This window comes from Cydia fagiglandana, chromosome 1, assembly GCF_963556715.1.
Source record: "Cydia fagiglandana chromosome 1, ilCydFagi1.1, whole genome shotgun sequence".
Lineage (NCBI taxonomy): Eukaryota > Metazoa > Arthropoda > Insecta > Lepidoptera > Tortricidae > Cydia > Cydia fagiglandana.
Window position 1 is genome coordinate 7,459,902 of NC_085932.1, and position 24,038 is coordinate 7,483,939.

A 24,038-nucleotide genomic window follows, 5' to 3' on the forward strand; every position below is an offset into this window, starting at 1 on the left:
AGCTTATGAACTAAATACATCTATAAATAATACTAAATTAAAACTAACAACCCTAAATATATCTAAAATAAAACAAGGAATATAAAAACGACTCAAAGAGGCCTCCCCGCGCTACCCCCGGCGCAAAGGTGCCCATCACACTTGCTGCGTTATCGCGTTGAATTGCGACGGACAGCCTTTGCACCAGGAAAAACCCGGAGCGCGGGTCAAGGCCCCTTTCTTGCATGCGGCGACCTACTTCCCTAAGGAAGGTTTTTACCTCAGCACACCACCACACCACCACACCTCAGCACATCAACATCCGGACGTCTCTACGGCTACTGGGACGAACAGGTGAGTGCTGCTGAGACTGCTGAGTATTTTTGGTAAGTTTATTTCATAAGTTATTTATTTGTCTTTCTACTGTCTTTTTCCTATGAAATAAACTTTTCATTGTGGTAGCTTAGACTAAACAGTGTTCATCATAAAATCTGAATTTAAGTAGGTACCTAGTATATTTTCTATTACGAGCTAATTTTGAGTCCACAATTAATTATGTGGAAAAAATAGACCTAAGACGATTTTGATTTTCGTTTACATTATGCGGCATATTAATATGTAAGTTATCAACGCACATGGTTTCAGTGGAACAACCAAGAAACAACCAATGGAACCAATTCAAAATGAACCTTAATTCAAAAAACAAATTTTAATTATAAAGTTTCTAATGCTCTTACGCACTATAGCCAAAAAGCGCCTCTTCTTTATACAAGTGTTCGTGAAAAGCCTTTATGTTTGACTACTGTGTAAGTTGCGGAAGGTAACCTTTCAAAGCTCTACCTATGCGGTGCAACTTTGAATTACGTTGAGCAAGTAAAAGATAAACGAGATTCAAATACCTCGTTTATCTTTTACTTGCTGGTATCTTACCCACCCAAACCTCACCTTCCCAACTCTCCATCCTCCTCGTTTTAGCGGTTTTCGGTTACACCCTTATACGAGCGGTCTATGGGCTCTCACGAGTGGTGTCACAAGGGCGTTGTCGGTCCTTTATAATCCAAAAATATAAGTAGTTTGCGAATGTAACCCTGGCTGACTGTAATTATTTAACATTCAAGCCATTTCTATTCAGATATAGTAGATATACGTACCTATAGATTTATTAGTATTAGCGCGAACAAGGACTCCCACGGCGCAGGCGCCGCGGCCATAGTCAGATGCACGAAATTAAACGCGACACGAACGCGTGAGGCTCTTGCATTGCCACTGATATCACGCTCACCGACCGAACTATATAAGCTCCAGTCCCGATCGTCAAACTTATTCCTAAGTTAAATCTTATTAAAGCAGCATCTCCAATTAATTCATATATTAACATTAGAATAATATTATATTCATGACAACACTACAATAGCCAACGATGATTTTAGTAAGAATTTTGTTTATCTAGTTATCTATAGTATAATGTGCAATAGTCTAGTCTGTTTTAGACTAAAAAGTACTACGTCATAAATTTTCATATAATTTGGTTATTTAAAACACGCTTTTATTTACCTGTCTATCATGGTCAAAATGACCTATAATACCCCTTTTAAATCAAATAATCTTTTAAAATATGAGCCTTGCGAGGTTCGAAAGAAGGTTTAAGATGCAACAGTGTATTAAATGATTGATTCAATTTCAGTGGGTTATCTGGCTTTGCGCCCTTGCTTGGTCAACGACCAAATGCGAGCCTCCTGTAAACAGCTACCTCCCGCCATCTGCCGGTGGCAATGGCCGACCATCTCCAGAATATGGGCCTCCCGGAGCCAACAACGGAGGCCGTGGTAATTCCCGAGATCCTAGTACTTTCGGAGGTCCTAGAGGCCGCTCGGGTTCAAGACCAGAAAGCCAAAGTCAGTCTGGCGACTCTTACTCGCCCCCAGGACAATTGCCATCGAATAATTTAGACACGGAGTATGGACCACCTTCAGCACAAGGTCAGGGTCGCGGCGGACCTGGTTCTCCTCAAGGTGGTTTTGGAGGTAGTCCACAAGGTGGTTTTGGAGGTAGCCCACAAGGGGGTTTTGGAGGTAGCCCACAAGGTGGTTTTGGAGGTAGCCCACAAGGTGGTTTCGGAGGAAGACCATCTTCTCAAGGTGGTTTCGGAGGATCATCGAATAATTTAGATACGCAGTATGGACCACCTTCAGCACAGGGGCAAGATCGTGGTGGAGCTAGCTCATCTCGAGGGGGTGGTTTTGGAGGAAGGCCATCGCAAGGAGGATTTAGTTCCCGGCCACAACAAGGACAAGGAAGCTTCAACGCTCCGAGTGCTGAATACGGTGCCCCGGAGCAGGGCCTCGGTTCCTTTGGCGGGCAAAGAGGTCAATCACCGCAGCAAGGAAAAGGAGGGTTTAACTCTCCGAGTTCTGAATATGGCGCTCCCGGGCAGGGCCCTGATTCGTTTGGACAACCAGGAGGATCCTCTTCAGGTGTAGGAGGAAGGCCTGGAAGTGGCGGACGACCACAAACAAGCTACGATGCACCAAATCAGGGTTTAGGTCAGTCACCCGGAGGTGGAAGGGCTAGAGGACAAGGCGGTCAAGGAGACCAAGGCCGTGGCCAACGGCCGGATAGTTCGTACGGCCCACCTGCTACCGGCGGATTCCAACAACCGAATAACCAGTTTGGTGCTGGAAGTCAGTCGCCCAATTCCCAAAGAGCACCAGAATCTTCTTATGGAGCTCCGAAGGCTAACGGGCCGCAGGGTGGATTCGGGGGTCAGCCGTCTGGTGCACCCTCCTCGTCGTACGGGGCGCCTGGCTTCGGTGCTGGTGGTAGTGGGGGCGGTGGTCGAGGTGGCTCTGGCAACAGCGGTTCTGACTTTGGGGATAACGGATCTGATGTAAGTAATTTTATATTACAAAATAAATGAGACGACTTATTTTTTCTAAGTCCAGGAATTTTCAGTATGCCCTTAGTATGCGCCGACATCTACAAAAATAAATTTTACCCAAACTTACTATTAAAAAATGCAACTGAATACCTACATATTATTTTCACAATTTCTACAGCGCTCATGATTAAACGAGTGCAAAATAACAACCGTAACTAGATTTTATCTGAACGTTACATATTTGCAAGAATTAAAAAAATATTGGCACGTTTTGAATTACGCAATAGTTTACTGAAAAATTCCAATTTTATTTTCTAGGTAAATGCAATAACAACAGTTACGTATTCATTCCAACTATAGATGGTCAAGCAAATCTTGTCAGTAGAAAAAGGCGCGAAATTCAAATATTCTATGAGACGTTATCCCTTCGCGCCTACATTTTTTAAATTTGCCGCCTTTTTCTACTGACAAGATCTACTTGACCAAGTATATCTATAAATTTATGCGTAGGTAATTAACATGGAAAATCAAATCCGGGTAAGGGCATTTACCTACTTATTAATGTGTTTATCGCGGATATTTGTTCCAGAGTTGTGGATGTGTTCTATTCCGTTTTCCACATTTTAGGCGATACATAACGTTGATAACTTTTAGGTGAGGTTTTGGTGTTAGATGTGTAAGAGGAAGGGGACGACATTACGTGACCGCTTCTCCATGGAAACGTAGTCCTAGTTTTCCTCTCTGGATATTATTTACGTTAGAGGAAATATTTTTACGCAATTTGATGTATAACTATTAACCACAGTTATGCCTATTATATTTGCATGGGATTTGTTTTACTTACGAAGGGGCATAGCTATGGTATATGTATAATACATTTTGTAAAATATTTTCCAACATGAATGTATAAATGGAGAAGCGGTCGTCCACTATCGTTTTAAGTGGCATAGACTATAATAATTGCGTAACCTGTAACTGAAAATAAAACTTTTGTTTTGTTTTAGGAGCCCGCTAAATACGAGTATAACTATGAAGTGGACGATGCGCAGACAGGTACTAAATTTGGTCATTCAGAACAACGTGACGGCGACGTCGCCACTGGGGAGTATAACGTAGTACTGCCCGACGGCAGGAAGCAGGTCGTCGAGTACGAGGCGGGCCTGCAGGGATACAAGCCTATGATCCGATACGAGGGTTCGTTCATTGCAAGTATATCCTCATAACACCCTGCGTTCGTTTATCCAAACTATAAGATGAAGGAACTAGCTATGAACTTGTTTATATGTCCAATATAAAGCAGTTATCACTCTTAAAGCCCATTTAGACGATGCGAGAACTCGCATGCGAGTTTCATTACATTGTGGTTTTTGATCGGTCGGTTGAGTTGGACTAACCAACAGTCCGCAATGTAGCTAAAATCGCATACGACTTCGCGCGCCGTCTAAATCAGCCTTTACGCTCACATACTTGCAAGTACGGAACGAACGCTTTATGTCGGACTTATAAATAGGGTTTCTGGTTTATCGACCTTTTTAATTTCTCGAGGCACGGGAATTCTCGACCAAGATTTCTCGAGTTTCTCGAGTATCTCGAGAAATTTTGAAAGGTCCAATAAACGCCATGTTATTTAATTTTTTTGCTCTTTTACCAATCAGACTCGTAGGAATCGTAGGTGAGATCAATAATCAAACATATGGTACATTTTTAGTCACTATAAATTGCACTTAATAATCAAAAATACAACAACAAAAAAAACTATAAGTGCAGGCGTGCGCACTGGCGATGTGTTATACTATAGTGTATTTCTTTAGGTATTCAACAAAATGTAAACAAACAACAATATGGTATTTTATTAGGCAGCAATATTCAAGTCAATAAATTTAACTCGATGTGACAAAACTTACAGAAGTTTTACTACGTAATATAAATTACTCGTACTTACTCAACGGAACAATAAAGCTGCTAAAATTGTAATACTTTGCTAATAGGAATATATCGGGATGATTTTATTTATTATTGATATATTTATGTATCAAGGTAGTTTTTTATTTGGTTGGTAATAAATGTTTTAAGTAGGTTCATATTTATTTAACTAAGTACATAAAGAAATACATTATAGACACATCATGTGTTATACGCGTGTTTTCTTTTTACTTATCACAAGAGATTTAATTCTCGAGTTCTCGAGGCATTGAATATTTTTTTCCCGTCTCGACTTAGGACAAATTTCTCGAGATTTCTCGCCTCGGGAATTCTCGAGCAGAAACCCTACTTATAAACGATTGAGCTAACTTGAACTTGAAAAGGGGTTTACCATGAACATCGAAAAATTTGGTCTCTTGGCACTTAACAATTTTGGGTAGATTTTTTTAAGATACTGCATACTTATTACCGAGAATTCTTAAATGATTATAATATATGGTACCATTCGGAAGAAATAAAATAACTTGGAATCTAGCTCCAGTTACAGTTACTGTATACAAAAATACAGTTAGCTGTATAAAGAAAAGTTAGATTTTTTTTACATTTTTGTACCCCAGTTTACATTTTTTATTTCTTTACCTATAACAATTATTGAAGCTATAACATAACTGCCTGCCAATGAATAACAATAAGTACCTAAAAAAAAAAAACATAAAATCATCTATAATAATCATCTTCATAAAATTATCTATAATATCAGTCTTCAATAAAATTTAATGAGTGTTGTTAGAGCTCATAGTTTTCAAATTATGTATGTCATACGGAAGGGAGCGAGCGGTAGGTACTATTTTGGAAAGTAAGCCCATCATGAATTGATAGTGTTTTAAGTACCTACCCTTTACCTGGAATTTATAAACTATTAACTCCTTTGAGGACTTCCACTCGAACTGACGTTATAACTATATAATATGTATATAGGTACCTAATTTAACTTTTTCAAACATTTAAAATGTATAATTTATCATTATAAAAAACAATAGCTCGTAGTTAAGTGTCGGCTGACACTTCAGGTACCTATCGTATAAATTATTTACGCATTAGAATGCGTAAATTCTATTAATTATACAGCTCAGATTTAAAATATAATAAAATGACCATCATTTATATTAATTTAATGTCATAAAGTAAATTCCGCTTTGACACAAACTGTAATATTGTTCTAACTCAAGTGAAGTGATAGTCTGCAGGTAAATCAAACAAGTACAAAGCTTGATTATTGTAACTACATAATAGGGTATGTATTTAAAATAATTTATTTTACACCATGCATGTAATTAAGCACCAGATAATTATTACAAAAACGTATAGGTGTTATTTTTAAACACAAGTTCTATTTAATAAATCGGATAGAAATATAAAAAGTAGGTGAGTTGACCGTGACGTCACGATGTAATGTTTCATATAAATTCAATATTAGCAAATTGTTTTGACAGTTCTAAAAAAGTAACTGATTTGACTAGTAGGAAAATACCCTATTTTCACTTATTTATTTTCTGAAAACCACAGTTCATACAAAGATTAAGCAAAAGCGTAAGAGTGTTTATAAATAGTGAAAAATAAAGATAAAATATGTTGTCTATCAGGTGGAGCTGTCGGCGGCGGGTCCGGATTTGGCACGGGTAATAATCTGTTTAAATCTTTCTGAGGATATAATCCTATTATTTAATAATATTCCCTCCGTTATTTTCTCGTAAACAAATATTTGCTATATTTGACTCGTATATACCTATAATATTTTGTATGTAGATGCATAATTATTAGACTTCTGCTCGTAGTTTGATTTAGATACGAGTAATGATGGTAACACGAACTTAACCACCGCCATACAATAGAAGTTACGCTCTCATTTTAAACATTATTTTTGCACACAAATTGACTAAGCCCCACGGTAAGCTCAAGAAAGCTTTTGTTGTGGAAAATTGTATGCTGAAACATTCAAATAACATACCTATTTATTAGTGTCCGACCGAAACATGTTTTTTTGCCGAAACCGAAACCGAAACCGAATGTTCGGCTTTGGCTCTAGTTTCGGCCGAAACCGAAACCGAAACCGAAACTTTTGTAGACTTGTTAGAATCGTTGAAAAAATGTCATAAAACCGCTTTTACACACATATTATGGGGCTGTCAACACCCAATGTCCTTGAAATTTATGTTACTTAAGCAGTTTTTTAAGAAAATTACTAGAGTTAGACCAAGATAATTCTGCAACGATTTTGATAACACACGCAATGCAAGTGTTATTTTAAACGTCAAAACTTCTATGAAATAAGACGTATAAATAACATTTCCACTAGTTGCACTGCGTATGCTATCAAAATCATTGCAGAATTTTCTTGGTGTAACTCTTTTCATTCACAAGTCAAGCTAACATGTAGATACAGGGTCAACCAAAAACGCAAGCGCAGCGAGCGCGAAATTTTTTGTTAATAATATCGCAAGGCCGGGTACCGATCTTCACCTGGGCCTAAAAGTCCGAAGTGCCCCAGTGAGGCGAACTTTCATGCGAAGTCAAAGCCGTGCTTCAGGCTTCAAAATAAATAGTTGAGCACAGACTCCAACCAATGTCCATTGTATTAAAAAGCGAGACCGCAGGCTGAGCATGGCGCAGCGAGGCCAAAGGCTAAGCTGAAGTAGAGGACATGTGGAACACAAACCAATGGTAAATTGAGGTAAAAAGTGAGGCTAAGGTTGAGCATTCGTATGAAAAACTGTACTGGGGGCACTTTTAAGGGTTTTTTCTTCGTTTTAATCAATAGTCAGCAGGCTGTCTGACCTCGCAAAATATTAACTATTGAAAAAATCAACTTTGCAGCACTAGTTAAGCGTAATCTTTAGCCTCGCTTAAAATTTGTCATTAGAGGTAGATAGGAAAATGACTGTATAAGTGATTGAATAAGAGCGAAAAAGACATCGTTCGACTCGGGCCGAGCGGATACTCGGCCAACGGCTACGTGCGACAGTGCTATCTCATTCACTCCGATACAATTAGACAGTGTGCGCGTTATAGGTATTGACAGCCTCTTAAGACTGAGTCGACCGTCCAGTGGCCCCCTTACTAGTGGAATTGTGTTTTATAATAAACCAATTAAATTATGTACCTATACCATTTATTATAGGTACATAATTTGAATTATTCCCCAACTTTTGGTCTTTGTCCGAAGTACCATTTCGTAAGTTTCGGCCCAGCCGAAAGGTTCGGCCGTATTTTGGCCGAAACCGAAACTACGGCCGAAACATGATTTTTTGGCCGAAACTGGCCGAAACCGAAACCGAACCTTCGGTCGGACACTACTATTTATATCTGTAAACGTTTTTCACACAAAACATCTACTCGCTCTATTTTCTTCGTTTTACAATTTCCGGCAACAATAACAAATATCAGATATAGGTATATAATTATGTTACTTATATGTTCATGCCAAAAGTTTCAAGAAATGAGAGCGGCTTTTTGGCGGCGTTTTCGGGAGACTCTTAAAAATAATAAACAGCCTTCAGCCATAAAGCCATTATCGCTTGAATTCAAAGTAAATAGCGGTCTTACATAAACGATTGGTTCGCGTCAGTCAGAGCTCACAAAATATTTTCCAGATTGAATTCATCTTTGCATTTTTACTACTTTTAGGTGGAAGTTCCGGTGGTGGAGCTCAAGGCTACCCTCGCGGCGGCCCGGGCGCCGGTGGCGGCGGTTTCTCTGGAGACAACGATATCGGCTATCCGCAGGGCGGACCAAGCCAAGGAAATTCTGGGTTTGGACCACAAGGCAGCCAAGGTGGTTCCCAGGGCTACGACGACCAGTCCCAGGGAGGCCAATCAGGATATCCAAGAGGAGGACCTGGAGGCGGTAGAGGCCAACAGCTTTCTGGGGATCTTAGGGCCCCTCAGAGACAACAGAACGGTCAGGGTAATTCCGGGTACCCGTCCGGTGGCCCCGACTCGAACGGGTTGGAAGGCTTGAATGGTGATAGTGGTTACCCTAGCGGTAGACCTCAGGGCGGTAGAGGATTTTCCAGTGGCGGACAAGGGGGTGACGAAGGATACCCCAGCGGCGGTCCGAGCGGCAGAGGACAGGGGGGCTTCGGCTCTCCGGATAGACTCACTGCTGACAACGGATACCCAAGAGGTGGCAGCCAAGGAAACAGAGGATCAGGGGGTCGAGGCGGAGACGAAGGATACCCCAGCGGTGGCCCCAATGGTCCAAGGGGCTCTGGCTATTAAGAAATACAATAAAAACTCTTATGTACATTACGCTTTCATAACGTCAAACGAGGCTAGAAAATAAGAAGCATTGTAAATAAATGTTTTAATAATAAAATTACATTTTTATGTTCAAAGTTTATTTTGTAGAAGTAAGTAGTAACAAACAACAATTACATAAAAAGGTCTGTTCTATCTCTTAAGCATAATTTCTAATTATGTTACATCGATGAATGTAATATGATAAGTATTTATTTAAACTCCTTTAAACTCAAAATGTGAGATCGAATGTTTAGAAGAACTACCTACTATTGTTTGATACATATAGTTCATTCGCATTAAGAATGCAGTAAAATATTTTTTATCCGTTGACAAGCGATGCTCGTAACCAATCAAATCGTTCCTAATTAGAAAGTATGCCTTCAACTGGTCACTGTAAACTTTACTTTCAAATTAGGAACGATTAGATTGGTTACGGGCGTAGTTAGGCTGGCGGACAATAACGATTTTACTGCATCCTTGACGCGAACTAGACAATTTTGTGACTTCATTCCACGAGGACAAAGAGACTCGAAAAATTGGTGACAAAGTCAATAGCATATGGTTCTGTAGCTGGCATCGGCACTGTGCTAACGCCTCGTATACACCGCAATTTCATTCGCTCACTTGTTATTGTTAGGCCTTTTGTTAAACCGCAGTAAAATGCAATATGGATCGACATTTCGAGCACGGCAAACTGTTAAAAATCATTTTTTTTTTTATTGAGGGATGCGCTCAGGAAATCTTATAATAACCACGATTGTAGTCGCGTATTATTTTTTAAATGCTAAAATATAGGTAGGTGCCTACATAATGCAACAACAAGCATTAAATATTTACAAGTAAAATATTTTTTCTAAACAAAATATAATGTATCAAAAGAATATTAATACCTACTTTTATTTCAATTAGAATTGCTATACCACATTGAGAGTGAATTTATTGTGTTTAATTTCGCTTTAGTTAATCGAAACTCACAGCTTTAAATGTGGCACAAAGTACACATTATCATTTAAAACAAAATGCATTCCGAAACAGAAATGCGATATTCACCGGACTAGCAAAACGTATATTTTAATATTCCAAGTGTTAACGAAGTAAATACATACACACACAGTATTTCCGTTTCAACGTAGAAGTAGCGTAGATGCTAGAATGCATGTACATTTAAAGCCACAATTACTAATACATAATATTACGTATATATATAAAACATTTAAAGTAATATTATTAATAAAATGCAGATGTATAACAGTTTGAAAGAAAATCCCATAAAAGTGGCGCCATCTGAAACATAAATTATGTATTAGATTATATATGATTTGTTGTTATTAATGCTGTCCGATGTCCGATATCACTACACCTTATAAAAACAAAATCCCCGCCCCTCTCCGTCTGTTTGTGTGTTTGTATGTTCGCAATAACTCAAAAACTACTGAACGGATTTTCATGCGGTTTTCACCGAGGTATCAACAGAGTGATTCTTGAGGATGGTTTTGGTGTATAATTTGCTAAGGTTTTTGTGTAACCAGGGCGGGTCGCTAGTAGTTATCACTAAGAATGACATTACGTTTAAGTAATGATAATGACATTATTATTGACAGCATAGTGATTGGATTTGAATGATAAATTGGAATAAGTAAGTATATAACGATGCCATTCGTCCACAATCTTCCTAGTTATTATTGGACCTAACATATAGGCTAAGTATGACAAGGATATGTTGTATCAAATGAAAATCATTTTTTTAAAATCCTAATGCATATTAATTTTATTTTTAAAACAACTAGGTACTCCATTAATGATGTTGTCCAAAATAAAATAAATAAAGCAATTTATATGAATCCCCAGTTTATATAGTATCAAGACAGCAAGACAAAATTGTCTTGAAATTATAGTTCGACTAGCAAATTTATATTTAGCATATATGTATGATTGTAGAGGTACATTGCAGGTACAGGTACAGGTACATAACTATGTATATATTGTATATATTTGTACTACTAAATTGAATACAAAATTACGAAGCTTTAATAATAAACCAAGTCATGGGGTTCCTTAAGTAGTCGCAATTTGAGATAAATTAAACTATTTAAACTAACTCCTATTATAAGTAATTGACCGCCGTAAACGCGATCCCAACGGTTTCTGAACTGACGTACAGACTGAAATGGTGAGACTAATAGAACATTTTGACCATAAATTCCCATTCTTATAAATTACAGCAACAACATTAGGTAATCTCCCGGCATAAGATAAATATACATATTGTATTTCCTTTATAGACTATGCGAATTTTTATTTTCATCACACTTGCTCAAAAAAGATCTTGTTTCATTTCATATAAAGGATAAAGGCCTATACTGTTCTCGCGGGAGTTATGGATTTTGAGAAAAAAAATACCGCTTAGGGAATTATACATATACCTGTTTTTTTTATCATGTCACTAATTTATACGAAACAAAATGGTAGGTATAAATGAGTTTTACTATATATAAATGAGTTTTATTAAAATAGTGCCGTTTATAATTTAAAATTTTTGTCTATGTTTAAGTCTTTTAATTTTATTCAATAGTGGTTTAAAATATTTTTACACAATTTTCAATCGTGCGACTGAATGTGGCTAATAAAAATAAATCAATAAACCTTACCTGGATTAGTTGTTGCATCATTTGTGTTAATCGACCAAGGCTCCAGGTGCGGTGGCGGCTCGTCCAATTCCACAGTTATGGTTTCAGTACATGGTTCCTCAGTGGTTTTCTCTAGGAACTTCGTTGTGGTCTCTATGAGTATGCTTCCCTTGGTCCGCGGAAGTCTCTGGTATTTGAACTCCACCTCCTTGCGATATAATGGCGCTAATGTTGCCTCACACTGTAATACATGTACAATTGTACAGAAGAATTCACTTAGGTAATACGGAGGGAGAGCCCTCAAAATGTAAACAATACGGAAACATTAGCTAGGTACAGCTATGAATTTAAGAAATTGTAAACGTCCGTTTTCACAATATTCACAAATCACAATAAAAATATTCATTTGCCTAAAAAGCTTAAAATTCTAGTTTCTATACAGGTATCTACCTATGATTGACATTTTAATTGTACTTAATTGGATTATTATTTTAATTTAAGTTAGTCTAAGATTTTGCATGCCATACTGTGGTAGACCATACATGCATGTACACAATAGCTACCTAGTTTAGTTTAGTTTAGTTTAGTTTATTTATTAACCATAATGTAACATGATCATTACATGGTAAGTCAGCATTTCACAATATTATACTTAAAGAGTATGAATTTACAAAGTAAATACGCTTAGTAATAATAAAAATCTATTTACAATTTGCGTCAATTAATATATTTTTTAATGATAAATATTCAGTAATCGAATAGAAGGCATGGTTTTGGAAAAAAGTCTTGACTGTATTTTTGAATAGATTAAATGGTAAATCCGTGACATTTGTGGGCAGTTTATTAAATAGCTTTATTTTTATGAATATTCCCTGTTTTTGACACTTTTTTAACCTTAGTGATGGAAGTATTAGTTTGCTATTGTTCCTCGTATTATAATTGTGGCAATCCGAACGCTTAAGTAGAGTGGCACACTAGAGTGCTTGCTTTCTTGTGAATTTCTAACACAGAGTTGTATATAAACAATGATATGACCGTCATTACTTCAAGCTTCACAAAGTAGGACCTCGCAGATGTGCGCCAATTTACTCCGCATATTATTCTAATCGAGCGTTTTTGTAGAATCAATACCCGGTATATATCTACTGCATTTCCCCAGATAGTAATCGCATAACTTAGTACACTTTGAACATAAGCATAGTATACAGTTTTTAATGTTTTTAGGTTAACTAGGGGCTTTAGTTTCAACAATGCGTAACTAGCCGATGCTAATCTATTACATACTTTGTCAATATGCGTGCTATGTGTTAGTTGACTGTCAATTTCATAGCCTAAGAAACATGTATTGTGAGTGTACTCAAAGGTGGTTGTTTCATTGGTTTTTCTTGAAAGTGTCTTGTAGCTTACAAATGTACTTTTATTTTTATTTAAAACAATGCCGTTACATTCAAACCATTTGTGTAATAAGTCTGTGATACATCTTAGGTGTCTTTCCATTGATAGTTGATCTTTGTGTCTGACTCCAATATGTGTGTCATCTGCAAAAAGGCTGATCTGCGCCCATTCTGGTATATTTGAAGGCAAGTCATTGACATAAATCAAGAATAATACTGGGCCTACAATATGTACCTACTCGTATAATACCCCAATGACGTAACCATGACAATGTGTATGCTCAAGCAAAATAAATAAATTGAATTGAATTGAAAAGTGCAGGCATAATTTCATAAATGTTTCTTCTCACACTCACCTTTAATATCATGATTCCACTTAAGAAATGCGACTCCCGCACTCCGAAAGAGAGCTCGACCGTGGTGTCGTACGCGTCCAGGCGGTGAAGCGAGCGCCGGTACCACGGTCCCCGCACGTGGTACTTCTGCGCTTGCATGTTGTTCACAAACCACTGCACCCGACTCGCGGGTCGCGCGCCCGTGGATGTACAGTTCAGCAGTACAGGTGAACCCACGTCGTAGTACTCCTGGAGACCCGTCACTTCAGGCTCTTTTTCAGGTACCACTGGAACAGATGATAATGTTATAAGTACAGATTAACGTCTTTTCGTCTTGTTTTGTATCTGCAGAGGTGATCTATCTGTCGTGGCCAGATCTTAGAATTGATCATTTCATAATGCGGCAATCAGTTCATAAACGGATCGGTGGCCAAATCAATTTAAGATGGCATATCATGAAATGATCATAATCTGGCCGCGACATATCTATACATAATATTTGACTAGAACATTTTTACTTAAGTAAGTTAGTTAAGTACTACTTATTACTTTATGCAAGGTATAGGTGCGCTATTATGAAATAGCGGAGATGCATTTTATTAATATCTCTGACGGCGCGAATCGGGAAATGAATTAGAGATTCACTAGATATGAAATAGTAAAGATATGTGACGTGCCACGGCAAAAGGTACCTTTGCCCCGGCTGAATATTGGAGCGGCGTTAACAATATCGTAAGCGCCAGCCGCCATAAGGGACCTTTTGCCGTGGAACGTCACATATCTTTACTATTTCATATGTAGTGAATCTCTAATTCATTTCCTGAATCGCGTCGTTAAGCGTTAAATGCAGGTTTAGCAACAGCTATATGTACGTATGTAGCATACCGCCCGATGTAATTAAGAAAGGAAAATATTATGCTTACGGTCGACCGTGATGTTTTTTTTGGCGGAATCCTTCCGGAAGAGCGGCCCCTCGCCTGTGACGTCGCAGCGGTACTCGCCCGCCGACTCGCGACCCATGAACAGCAGCGTCACTGTCTCCATGCTCGACCGCGACACCTGGCCACAGATGGAAACACTGCCTATTATCCCAGAGCTGATAAATGTAGGTAGAATCGCTTACGCTACGTCTTACGTAGGCGAACAACGCGCGAACGCGGCGCGGCGCGGCGCGGCGAAAGCGGCCGCCGCCGCGCCGCGCCGCGCCGCGCCGCCTGACATTCGCGTGCAAATCGCGCCGCACCGCGTTCGCAACGAGATCGCTTACGTAGGACACTTCTATGGGCATCAAAGGATTGATTTCGCCGCGCCGCGCCGCGCCGCGTTCGCGCGTTGTTCGCCTACGTAAGACGTAGCGTTAGACAAAACTTCAAAACAAGCCAATTATACACACACACATACCCCACTTATCGGGTAGGTATGTGCCACTGTCAACCGCTCGCCTTCGGGCTGTGAATGTGTGCACTGTGCGTGTTGCGCGAAAACACAAGGAAATCGGGGTCTTATAAAATCATACCTCCGTCGTGGCGATTTTACCTCTGCTTATCAATCAAATATGTGCCTAAATATCATACTAACATTAGGTACTGGTAATTATGGTGCTGCTACATGAGAGAGTCATAAATATTTGCATTTTAACACTTGTCTACATTCAACGTCGGTACCTAGTTATCATACCAACAAACCGTGTGCCAACTAATAATTTCTTTCAGAAGCAGTAGATAGTTACTGTATTTCTGCATGACCCATGTTCGACCTTTTCCCAGTGGTGCCAAAAAGATAGAGTTAATGCATTTAAATTAGTTACTGGCGTCACTGGTCTATTTTAGTTAAAAGTATTTGGCAACTAAGTATTAAAGCTTTTCTCCGGTTTTAGGCAGAATGGCACCGTATATTGACGTTCTCTAACGTCAGGGGAGACTGAGGTGAGTTAAAACAAAGGTAAGATGATAAAACGTCAATTTTACGGCATTTAATAGGTAGTTTTGAGTTAAGTACGTGTTCTTATAACCCGGCAACCTTCAAATCAAGAGTGAACAGGCACCTTCTGGGCGAGCTCGCTCCATCGTAGGCCACGTCTACGCCTCGGCTAGTCTGTGGCCATGAGTAAGCCCATTCATAATAAAAAAAAAAAAAGTACCTACGCATATTCAGGAACCAGCGGACGGTGAAAAAAATATACTATTTATTTGGACTTTATTGTAATATTAAACTTATAAGATATACCCGTATACGTAATACGACAAGTGTGAAATAAAACTTCAAAAGCAAATAATTATCTAGGTACCTGCATGCCTATTTGAATTGCATGGCTCGTATTAAATAGAAAAAGATAAAATGTATCTTAACTACATTATTTTCTACTTTAACAGTCTCAATCGGATAACTTGCACATTAACTATGTACTTACTTATGAGCATTTTAATCGATTTGCCTATATTAGCGTTAGTGGTAACATATACATAAAACCGTGTGGTGCCTACTTGAAATTATAACAAATAGAATTCATTCGATTTTCGGAATACTCGTACTTTTAATTCTACATTTGTACTCACATCAACAGATACTCCTTGATCTGAGAAGGCCCTAATGTCTGGCACGTTGTAGGTGCCGCTGCCGGGCCGGTAGTGGTAGAAGACCTCTCCGTTCCTCAGCCACTTGACGGAGAAGAGCCGATGGCCCTGCATGTCGAATATGCAGCCCAGCACCACCTCCGAGCCCTCGGCCACGTGCGCCGGCACCCGCAGGTCGCGGATCCGCACACATGTTATGGAATCTGAGAATTGATGACTGTTTCAATCATTTTATACTGTGGCTTGCGGGCCTCATGCGACCTTTTTTATAACAATTGCGAATGTTTTAATTCACGGCGATATATTCAAAATAACAGTATTAAGTACTGGTGATTTAGCTTAAAGTTTGGCTTCTCTCTCTCTATGATATCTCTATGATAGGACAATAAAATTACATATGGTACGGTAGTTGGGTCATTGCATAGACTGACGTCTCTCCCGTTGGCATAGGTAACTGTGAAACCTAATTTTCTGATTGACATCCTTATCCGCATAAAAGGGTTCCTTTCTTTCTGATACCAAACTTGGGTTCCTGAGTGATATAATCATATTGATCATGGCATATAATATTTACACACTAATTGTTAACTTTTGACCACAGTTTTATCCTCAAAATTCTACCTACTTACTAGTACCAATAAAGTAGTGCACAACTTCTAAAATAAAATCTTACTTCACAAGACTAAATTTGGGTTTTTATTTGTAATCGATTCAAGAATGAATGACAAATAAAGCAACAAATAAAGCTTTTATCGCCTCCCTTGTTTTGTAACTCTTCAATGACAAAATTCCTTTTCCGATGTCGTTATTACGAATAGCGATTTAAAGGCAATAAAACGTGAGATGATTGTTAAACGTGCTTATTCCTCTTGAAGCCGTTGGCCTTGATAGAGACTTTTCACGAGCTGCTATTAGAATTATTATCTTGTATAACCGGACCCCAAGACTCGTAACAATATGTGCCATTAGAAATAGGCTTACACTGGTTCACATGAAACGAAGCCGATAAGTCACGTGAATAGAATATACCCCGGCCGCGCCGGTTTTTTTTTGTTTATATGTTGAATTTGGTAACATTACTACAAACAAATACATAAGGACTGCAAACAAATTATAGACATTGTACAAAATATATTGTACTATGTCTCATTTTGTCTTTCTATTTAAAGACAATAAAACTAGTTAAACACAAATTTAGTACCTAGATTTTACTTACTATACTTCTGTTCAATATGTACTCAAATGTTTTCGATATATCCTCGATGACGATGACGATGATGTTGTCGATGTTTCCCCTTTTTTATTTTCAATAAGTACCTTATAGATTGTAGATATTATATTATCATTGTTTGTTTAGTTAAAATTTACAATTGAAGGCAAGTATTTTTTTTAAACTAAGATCAAATATAATAAATAATTAAAGACAAAATACTAAATAACCAAAATAAAATTACAAACCTTGCACTAGTAACCACACCAAAACACTTATCACAAACGCTACACGCATCTCTCTCAGATGATTATAACCTAGTCGGCACGCAACACTTTAGCGTCCTCTCTTTACACATCACAACGACCTGTTGGTAACACTGCACTACCATATAAATTATCCACTTTTAAAGATAATTTGGCAATAAATAACGATAAGGGAACTTTGAAGTCAGTTAAAATTTGCCGTTTGCGGCGGAATCGAAATAGGCCAGCAAATTCCGGCGACTCGGCTAAATTTAAATCTTGTCGCGATGTCTCACGCATGCGCAAGAGGCGATCGGGAGATATATACATGTGCACTGTCGCGGCTGTGCGCTGGACAATGGGAAACATATTTTTAATTTTATGCTGTGGACCTTGATCCATTTTGAATGAGAATGTCTAGAGCGGTGAGAGGCCATTAAAACAAAACTATCGGCGGGTTTTATTGCTGAGAGACTTAGAACTTTTCTTGTTGCCACTTTTTGATGCGAAATACAAATAATTGAATAGGTTCTATTATTACCTAAAATTATTTAAGTAAGTACATTGTATTTTGTGTCTTATTATGAATATAATGAATCTGTATTCATATCCGCTACGGTTGTATCAAAGCTACCTGGAGTGGAACAAAGGTCTCGAGGTCGGAATTAATGTGGATTTGCGGTCCATTCACACTGTGTCCGTACATTGGACAGTCGGACAAATAAGTTTATTTGAAAACATTTAATATTCGCTTCGGGCGCACGTTAATTAAGCTCGGGATAGGGTCAAATTGGCCTCTACCTTCGCTAGGAGTGATCTAGCTCGTACCCTTCTCTGAACTGCGAAATGAAACGTTGAAATATTCCTTTGCGTAGGTAATGAAATATTTGACGACTGTTATGAAATAAATAAATAATTTAATGTACTTAATGATAGCCGAATTGCGCAAATTCTATTAGTTAACTTGTGAAACTATGGGACATGGGTGAGTGAAAGTAGATGATGGTGCGGATATCATGGTCGTTCTTATCTTTGTGTCAGCGTGATAAAACGGTGTCAGTCACTTTCCATCCCGCGGTGATAAAAAGTGACAGTTATTTTATCACGTGGATAAAACTATCCAAGATAGCCTGCTTCGTTTAGTACCTAGCAAACAAAGTACTACGTATCATCTAATTTTAAAAACTAACTTAATTTTATACCGTGTGACAAGCATGTGACGATATATAACGTGATGACAAGGTAAGAGGTGGCAAGGTGACGAGGTGAGAAGTTATCATTAGTCACTAAGGGTCGGTTGCACCAAACTGTTCGTATCGAAAAATTTTTATGTATGGAAAGTTTCATAGTAAAGCGCCGGGGCGCACCGGCTGACGTTGATCAGTCTGTCAAATGTGGTTGGTGCAACTGGCCCTTAGTAGTAGTCGTACTGCTCTTTTCTACATGGCTACATTTTTTTGAAAACGATTTAAAAGGTCGTAAGGAAACTGGACTAATCTCAATACTTATGGAATAAAATACTAAAACAAAATCTTTAGGCGCCGGCTTACCTGCCTCATCTGAAGAATATTAGTGAAAGCGAATGTTCTATTCTAGCATAATATATTAATGTAATGGTTTCTAGTACTAAGGTATCATTATAAAGTAAGACCAAATTATTACATAATGATGATATCACAGTTGCTAATGACTCAATTTGAGTAGTTGGATTGTGAATAGATATACTTTAATCCTTCCCTTTAGTTTCTAACATAAAGGTTAGCCATTGTTAAAATTTTAGTACGAGTAAATGTAGGTAGGTAATAGGCACCTAGATTGTGCACACCCGGAAATAATGACTAAACATAATGTCTTCTTTATATGGTAAGTTCTCTTTCTAATAATATGATACGAGCTCGCATGTTACTTTGAAGTTAATTTAAAGTTGCATAATGGAAAGTGAGTGGAATATAACTATGTTACTTTTGGCGAACTTAAGTACTTATTAAAAATGTAAATTGTTATTTTACTTAAACAAGCATGATGTGAACTGCGACTACGAGATGTGAACTGGTTCTACAAGTTCTACAACGTTAAGTAAGTTTCTAGGTTACAGCCGAATCGTTTTAGCACAGTATAAATCTTAATCAGCGAATCTCTCGCGGTCCTCACACCACGAGTCAGGGAATGAATGAATGATTAAACGTGGGTGTTGTTCATTTGTTTTCACTTTGCCGGGACAGTAGTGCGGTCGGCGGCGTAGTAAAGGAGAATTACGCGGCCCGCGGGACTGGGCGCGAGTAAATCATCATTAGAGCCGCGCGGTCGAGGGACAAGCCTCGTCTTTATAAAAGATTCAACTTAATACAAACGAGAAGGACGAGGAATGGCCGACTTCTTTGGAGTTTCAAATTTACCCTCCAATTAGTTTGTAGCTTTTACTATTTGAGTAAGTAGTTTAGGAAAAAACATATGCCACACCAAGGCTTCTAAGTACCTACATTCCATACTTGCCCTACGGTTTACAAATCGGCGACGTTAGAGTAATAAATTTCTTGATTTCATTAACCAATGCCATATATCATGCAGCAAATGTCTGAAAATTATAAGGTCTTAACGGGAAATGTTTTATTGCGAGTCCCGGAGAGGACCAAATGGGCTGTGAGGGATGCGCCGCCGCCGTCTCGGTAAATATCAAATAGAAACACGTACTCAACCCTGCGTGAAGGATCGTATCACCCGATATTTAAACGATGCGTCTCTCTTTATTTTAAATCCGAGTAGGGGCTATAAAGTACAGAACATTACTCAGTGTTGTTATTTATGGAAGACGGTTTTTGTACAGATACGTTAACATATAAAATTTGCCAAATACTTACCTTCGTACTTAGATTTTGTTTGGATATTACTTAGCTTATTTTGTAACATTAGTCGGCAAGTAATAGAATACCCCTCATCATTTTACCCACAATAATTCTTTATTTATTAGTCATTATTATTAGAAGCTAGAATGTACAGTCGACGTCAAAGATATCTTTACATTTTTCGCCTTATTGCAAAGGAGTAAGGTGCAAAAGTGTAAACATAGCTTTGACGTCGACGTACGTAAACAATAAACGATATCTTATAGTTATTTTTAAAAACAGTATCATACTAAATACATACATCCCTTGAGCTTTTCTTACCCACACGTTCAACTGCACTGGCACGTGTGTGTTTCTTAGCAACAGTAAAAATCCTTAAATGACCTGACCACATCCTCCCAATAAGTTTCTGTGGACTGCGCTTATGAAATTACCTCCTAACTGGTACAAGTATAGTGCCAATTTCGGGGCTACTCCCACAAATGATCCGAGTGATTTAATACGGCGTAGGTCAGGTTCAGGTGGGCGCTGAGTTTGTCGGGAACTTTAAATACGGGGCTTTATGAAACTGTCGACAGAAAGTTCAGTTAATCAGAAGCGGTGTGCCGGCGGGTCAAACTAGTTCGGAGTTCTCCCCGTTAACCCCGAAATAGGACAATGCGGGGATATTTTAAAATTATTTCATTTACATAGGTTAATTGCCAATCCATGTTTAATCTCGTGACGCCGAACCGTTTAATTAAATCACTCGCAGGATAAACGCCGAGCAGCCAGACTGTTATTAATGAACTTCTAAAAGGTCCGAATTCGAGCCCAATGATCAACACGCCATTTTAATGTTATTTGGGTATCTCAATATTTTACTCGTAGGTAACGTTAGGCTTTTGGGTCTGATTGTAAATAAAGGACTGAAGAAATGTGTTTAACGTGGTTGTAAGCAAATAAATTGCATTTAAAGGCCGAAATGTAGGTAGAGGTACCTAAGACTCTAGCGGCATTGTGTAAATTTAATGCACTCAATGAAACTTTAAAAATCAGTCAATAACTAGGTACAACTCAGGATAGGGTAAACACTTAAAAAACAGTAATAAGAACTCACGCGGCGAGTACCTATATTAAGTATCTTTTGTTGAACCTGCACAAAGCATCTGCTTCATTATATTCACGGCAAGCCGGCGTCTGATATTTTACTACAGGCGCAGAAATAGTTATCTTCCAGTTGTCTATCAGCACTAGCAGCAGTAGTGAAATAGAAGGTGTAAAAAAAAATATTGAGAAAAGGTTTTTTTTGTTGTTGGTCCTCTGCCAACTCCTTAACCTTCTCGTATGACAAAACCTGAACCTTTTCTTTTATTTGGTTGAAATAGTGTATTCTTCTCTTTCCCTCCATTTATACTTACTCGTATTTAAGAGCTGTGCTCTTGTCGGTGGAGCAATCTCCAACTCGTCCGGTCCTCTGCCAACTCCTTAACCTTCTCGTATGACACAACCTGAACCTTTTCTTTTATTTGGTTGAAATAGTTTATTCTTCTCTTTCCCTCTATTTTTCCTTCTATGATATAGCAAATGTCCAATTATTTAGTACTCCTATTCTATTTTCTATTGTCTTTATTATATTTATTTTCTCTTTAATCCTATCTAGAACCCTAACATTAGATTTTCATTAGAGTTTGTATTAAATTAAACAAGACGGATAACCCAATTAAAAACAATTTTACGACATAATAGTGTCCTCTTATCATCCATTGCTTACCTAGGTTAGAGCAATTCACTTATAAGTAAGTACCTAGTTGTTATGGGTGATGCAGAAGTACGAGTCACTTTAGCGTCCGACCAAATACCTTATATTATTATATCTTATCTAAAGTTGCCACATTCAGCCCAGGGTGCGTAGCCAACATGCCAATCGTTTGACGCTCCGTAGCGAACGAAACGCAACTGTCAATGTCGCACTAATATGGAAGAGTGATAGAGAGAAACAAAGCGTTTCGTTCTCGTAACGATTGTCACTTTGGCTAGGGTGCCAACCCAGGTACGACCCACGTTTTAAAACTATGCACAACATAACTAAAACCATAACCCAGCAATGCGTCAGCGTGTGCTTTGGAAACAGTATACTTAGAGGGTGCACTTTTTTTTTAATTTAAATTTTACTCCATTTTTGGCAAGTCAGACCGTTGCTCAGTAAAATTAGTAAGTAGGTAACAAGAGATTTACAGCAATGGAACCTTACAATGTTATCATACCTACAGTAAAGTTAATACTGTATAACTGGCAAAAGATTACCATCACTACTATGGAAACGTAACGGACGGCAACCTTAGGAGCGTTGTTCTTAAAAATTATATGAGTTCTAAGTAAGCTTTAAAATTGAATACACACACAATATTGAGACTTTATGGCCATTATATAATTATTCTGTTCAACTCGACAAGGCGACAATAGTTGGTTCAAGTCAAGAACTGGTAGGTAGTGGGAATAGTTTTGGCAGAGGCCGCTAGCAGGCAGCTACCCGAGTACGAGTAAAGCGCGCTAAGGGGCACTCATAGATATTCATTACAGCGTGATCTCGTTACGACTGAAAGTAAACTTCGCTTGTAAACCGCGTCCTGCGAACTTCACAATGAATTGGAACGGCTGAGCAAAGTTATTTATCTCGGTCTTTGGCAGGTTACGCCGTACCAGATGTCTATAAAATTTGTGTCAAGTTTTAAATTGTCGCGTTGAATCCGTAAATTTCTTTGTAAATTTTGTGCTCTGAAACGAAATTTAAATTTAGTTCCTGTTCCTACCTATTCACGGTATTAATAAAACTTTTGCGTGCATTCACACTTTGTGCTCGAGTCGAATGCGGAACTCCGGCAACTTCTTGCTATTTACCAAGACTTACCTATTTAAAACTAATCCAACAACACAACTAATAATTGCACGATTTCCATGAAATGTTGATCTACTAAATATCCTTTAAAATATCTATCAGGAATCCAACTGAAAAAACAACTAGAGATGACAGCAAGTGGTGGAAGTGAGGCCGAATAATAGGTTTTCTCTAAAATCGGGATTGCCTTAAAGTTTATTTTAGGGTAGCGAGTAGAGGAAATGGAAGCAGTTTGTTTTGACTGCACACCAAATAAACATCAATGCTAATAGTTGGAGAGATATTGGACCCTCGCTATCTCCCCTTGCGAACAATAGCGTGAGCCATTTCCAGTCATTTCCAATTTGAATTTGTTCCCTCGGTTTCGTTATCGACAGGGGTTGTCGGCGCCTGATGACTCACGGCCTCGCCACGCGGACCTTTGCGAGCTCACATTTGTTAAGCTGTTTAATCCTACATATGTTAGGTAATTACTCATTAAAATATTCAAATATAAAATTTCAAAAATCAAAGGCGAAATTTTTAACGACTTCTAATTGGAGATCAGAGGGTAGGTAGTAAATATTTTTGTTTATGAAGTTTCAAAGAAGGTTCATTAATTTATATTTTGTAACTTAATAATACTTCATTAAACATACGAGACGGTAACTACTGTAACTAGATATTTAATAACAAATAGGTGATTTTAACTTAATTACCTACCATGCGTGTTCCAAAAAATAATTCCTGTTTAATTTCCCCTTCAATTTCACAACCTTTTTTAGTTTTGCCTTCGGTACGGACTCATCTTTCGCCTGCACCTCTAGCACATCTTGCATCCGCGACTTAGACCGCGACTCGAGTCGCCATTCCCGC

General features: G+C 38.2%; 3 protein-coding genes across 3 annotated transcripts in view; 2 read left to right on the forward strand and 1 right to left on the reverse strand.

Moving 5' to 3' along the window:
• The window catches only part of LOC134680268 (pro-resilin), a 44,024-nt gene extending 34,858 nt beyond the window's left edge, over nt 1-9,166 (forward strand). Inside the window, exons 9-13 of the mRNA XM_063539366.1 lie at nt 1,664-2,003; nt 2,052-2,866; nt 3,862-4,051; nt 6,424-6,459; nt 8,465-9,166. Of these exons, the coding sequence (XP_063395436.1) occupies nt 1,664-2,003; nt 2,052-2,866; nt 3,862-4,051; nt 6,424-6,459; nt 8,465-9,057 (1,974 nt within the window). The 3' untranslated portion in view covers nt 9,058-9,166. The remainder of the gene's footprint in view (nt 1-1,663; nt 2,004-2,051; nt 2,867-3,861; nt 4,052-6,423; nt 6,460-8,464) is intronic.
• Nucleotides 1-23,025, forward strand: part of LOC134680287 (rRNA-processing protein FCF1 homolog) — a 99,333-nt gene extending 76,308 nt beyond the window's left edge. The window contains exon 3 of the mRNA XM_063539404.1: nt 23,014-23,025. The gene's annotated coding sequence lies outside the window, so the exon portion shown is untranslated. The remainder of the gene's footprint in view (nt 1-23,013) is intronic.
• LOC134679704 (uncharacterized) lies at nt 11,713-17,935 on the reverse strand. Its single transcript, XM_063538990.1, has 5 exons — nt 17,466-17,935; nt 15,990-16,210; nt 14,358-14,493; nt 13,456-13,721; nt 11,713-11,946 (listed from the first exon to the last, which is right to left on the reverse strand). The coding sequence occupies exons 1-5, from the start codon at nt 17,512-17,514 to the stop codon at nt 11,713-11,715; spliced, it is 906 nt and encodes a 301-aa protein (XP_063395060.1). The 5' UTR covers nt 17,515-17,935.
• Nucleotides 23,026-24,038: the final 1,013 nt, after the last annotated feature.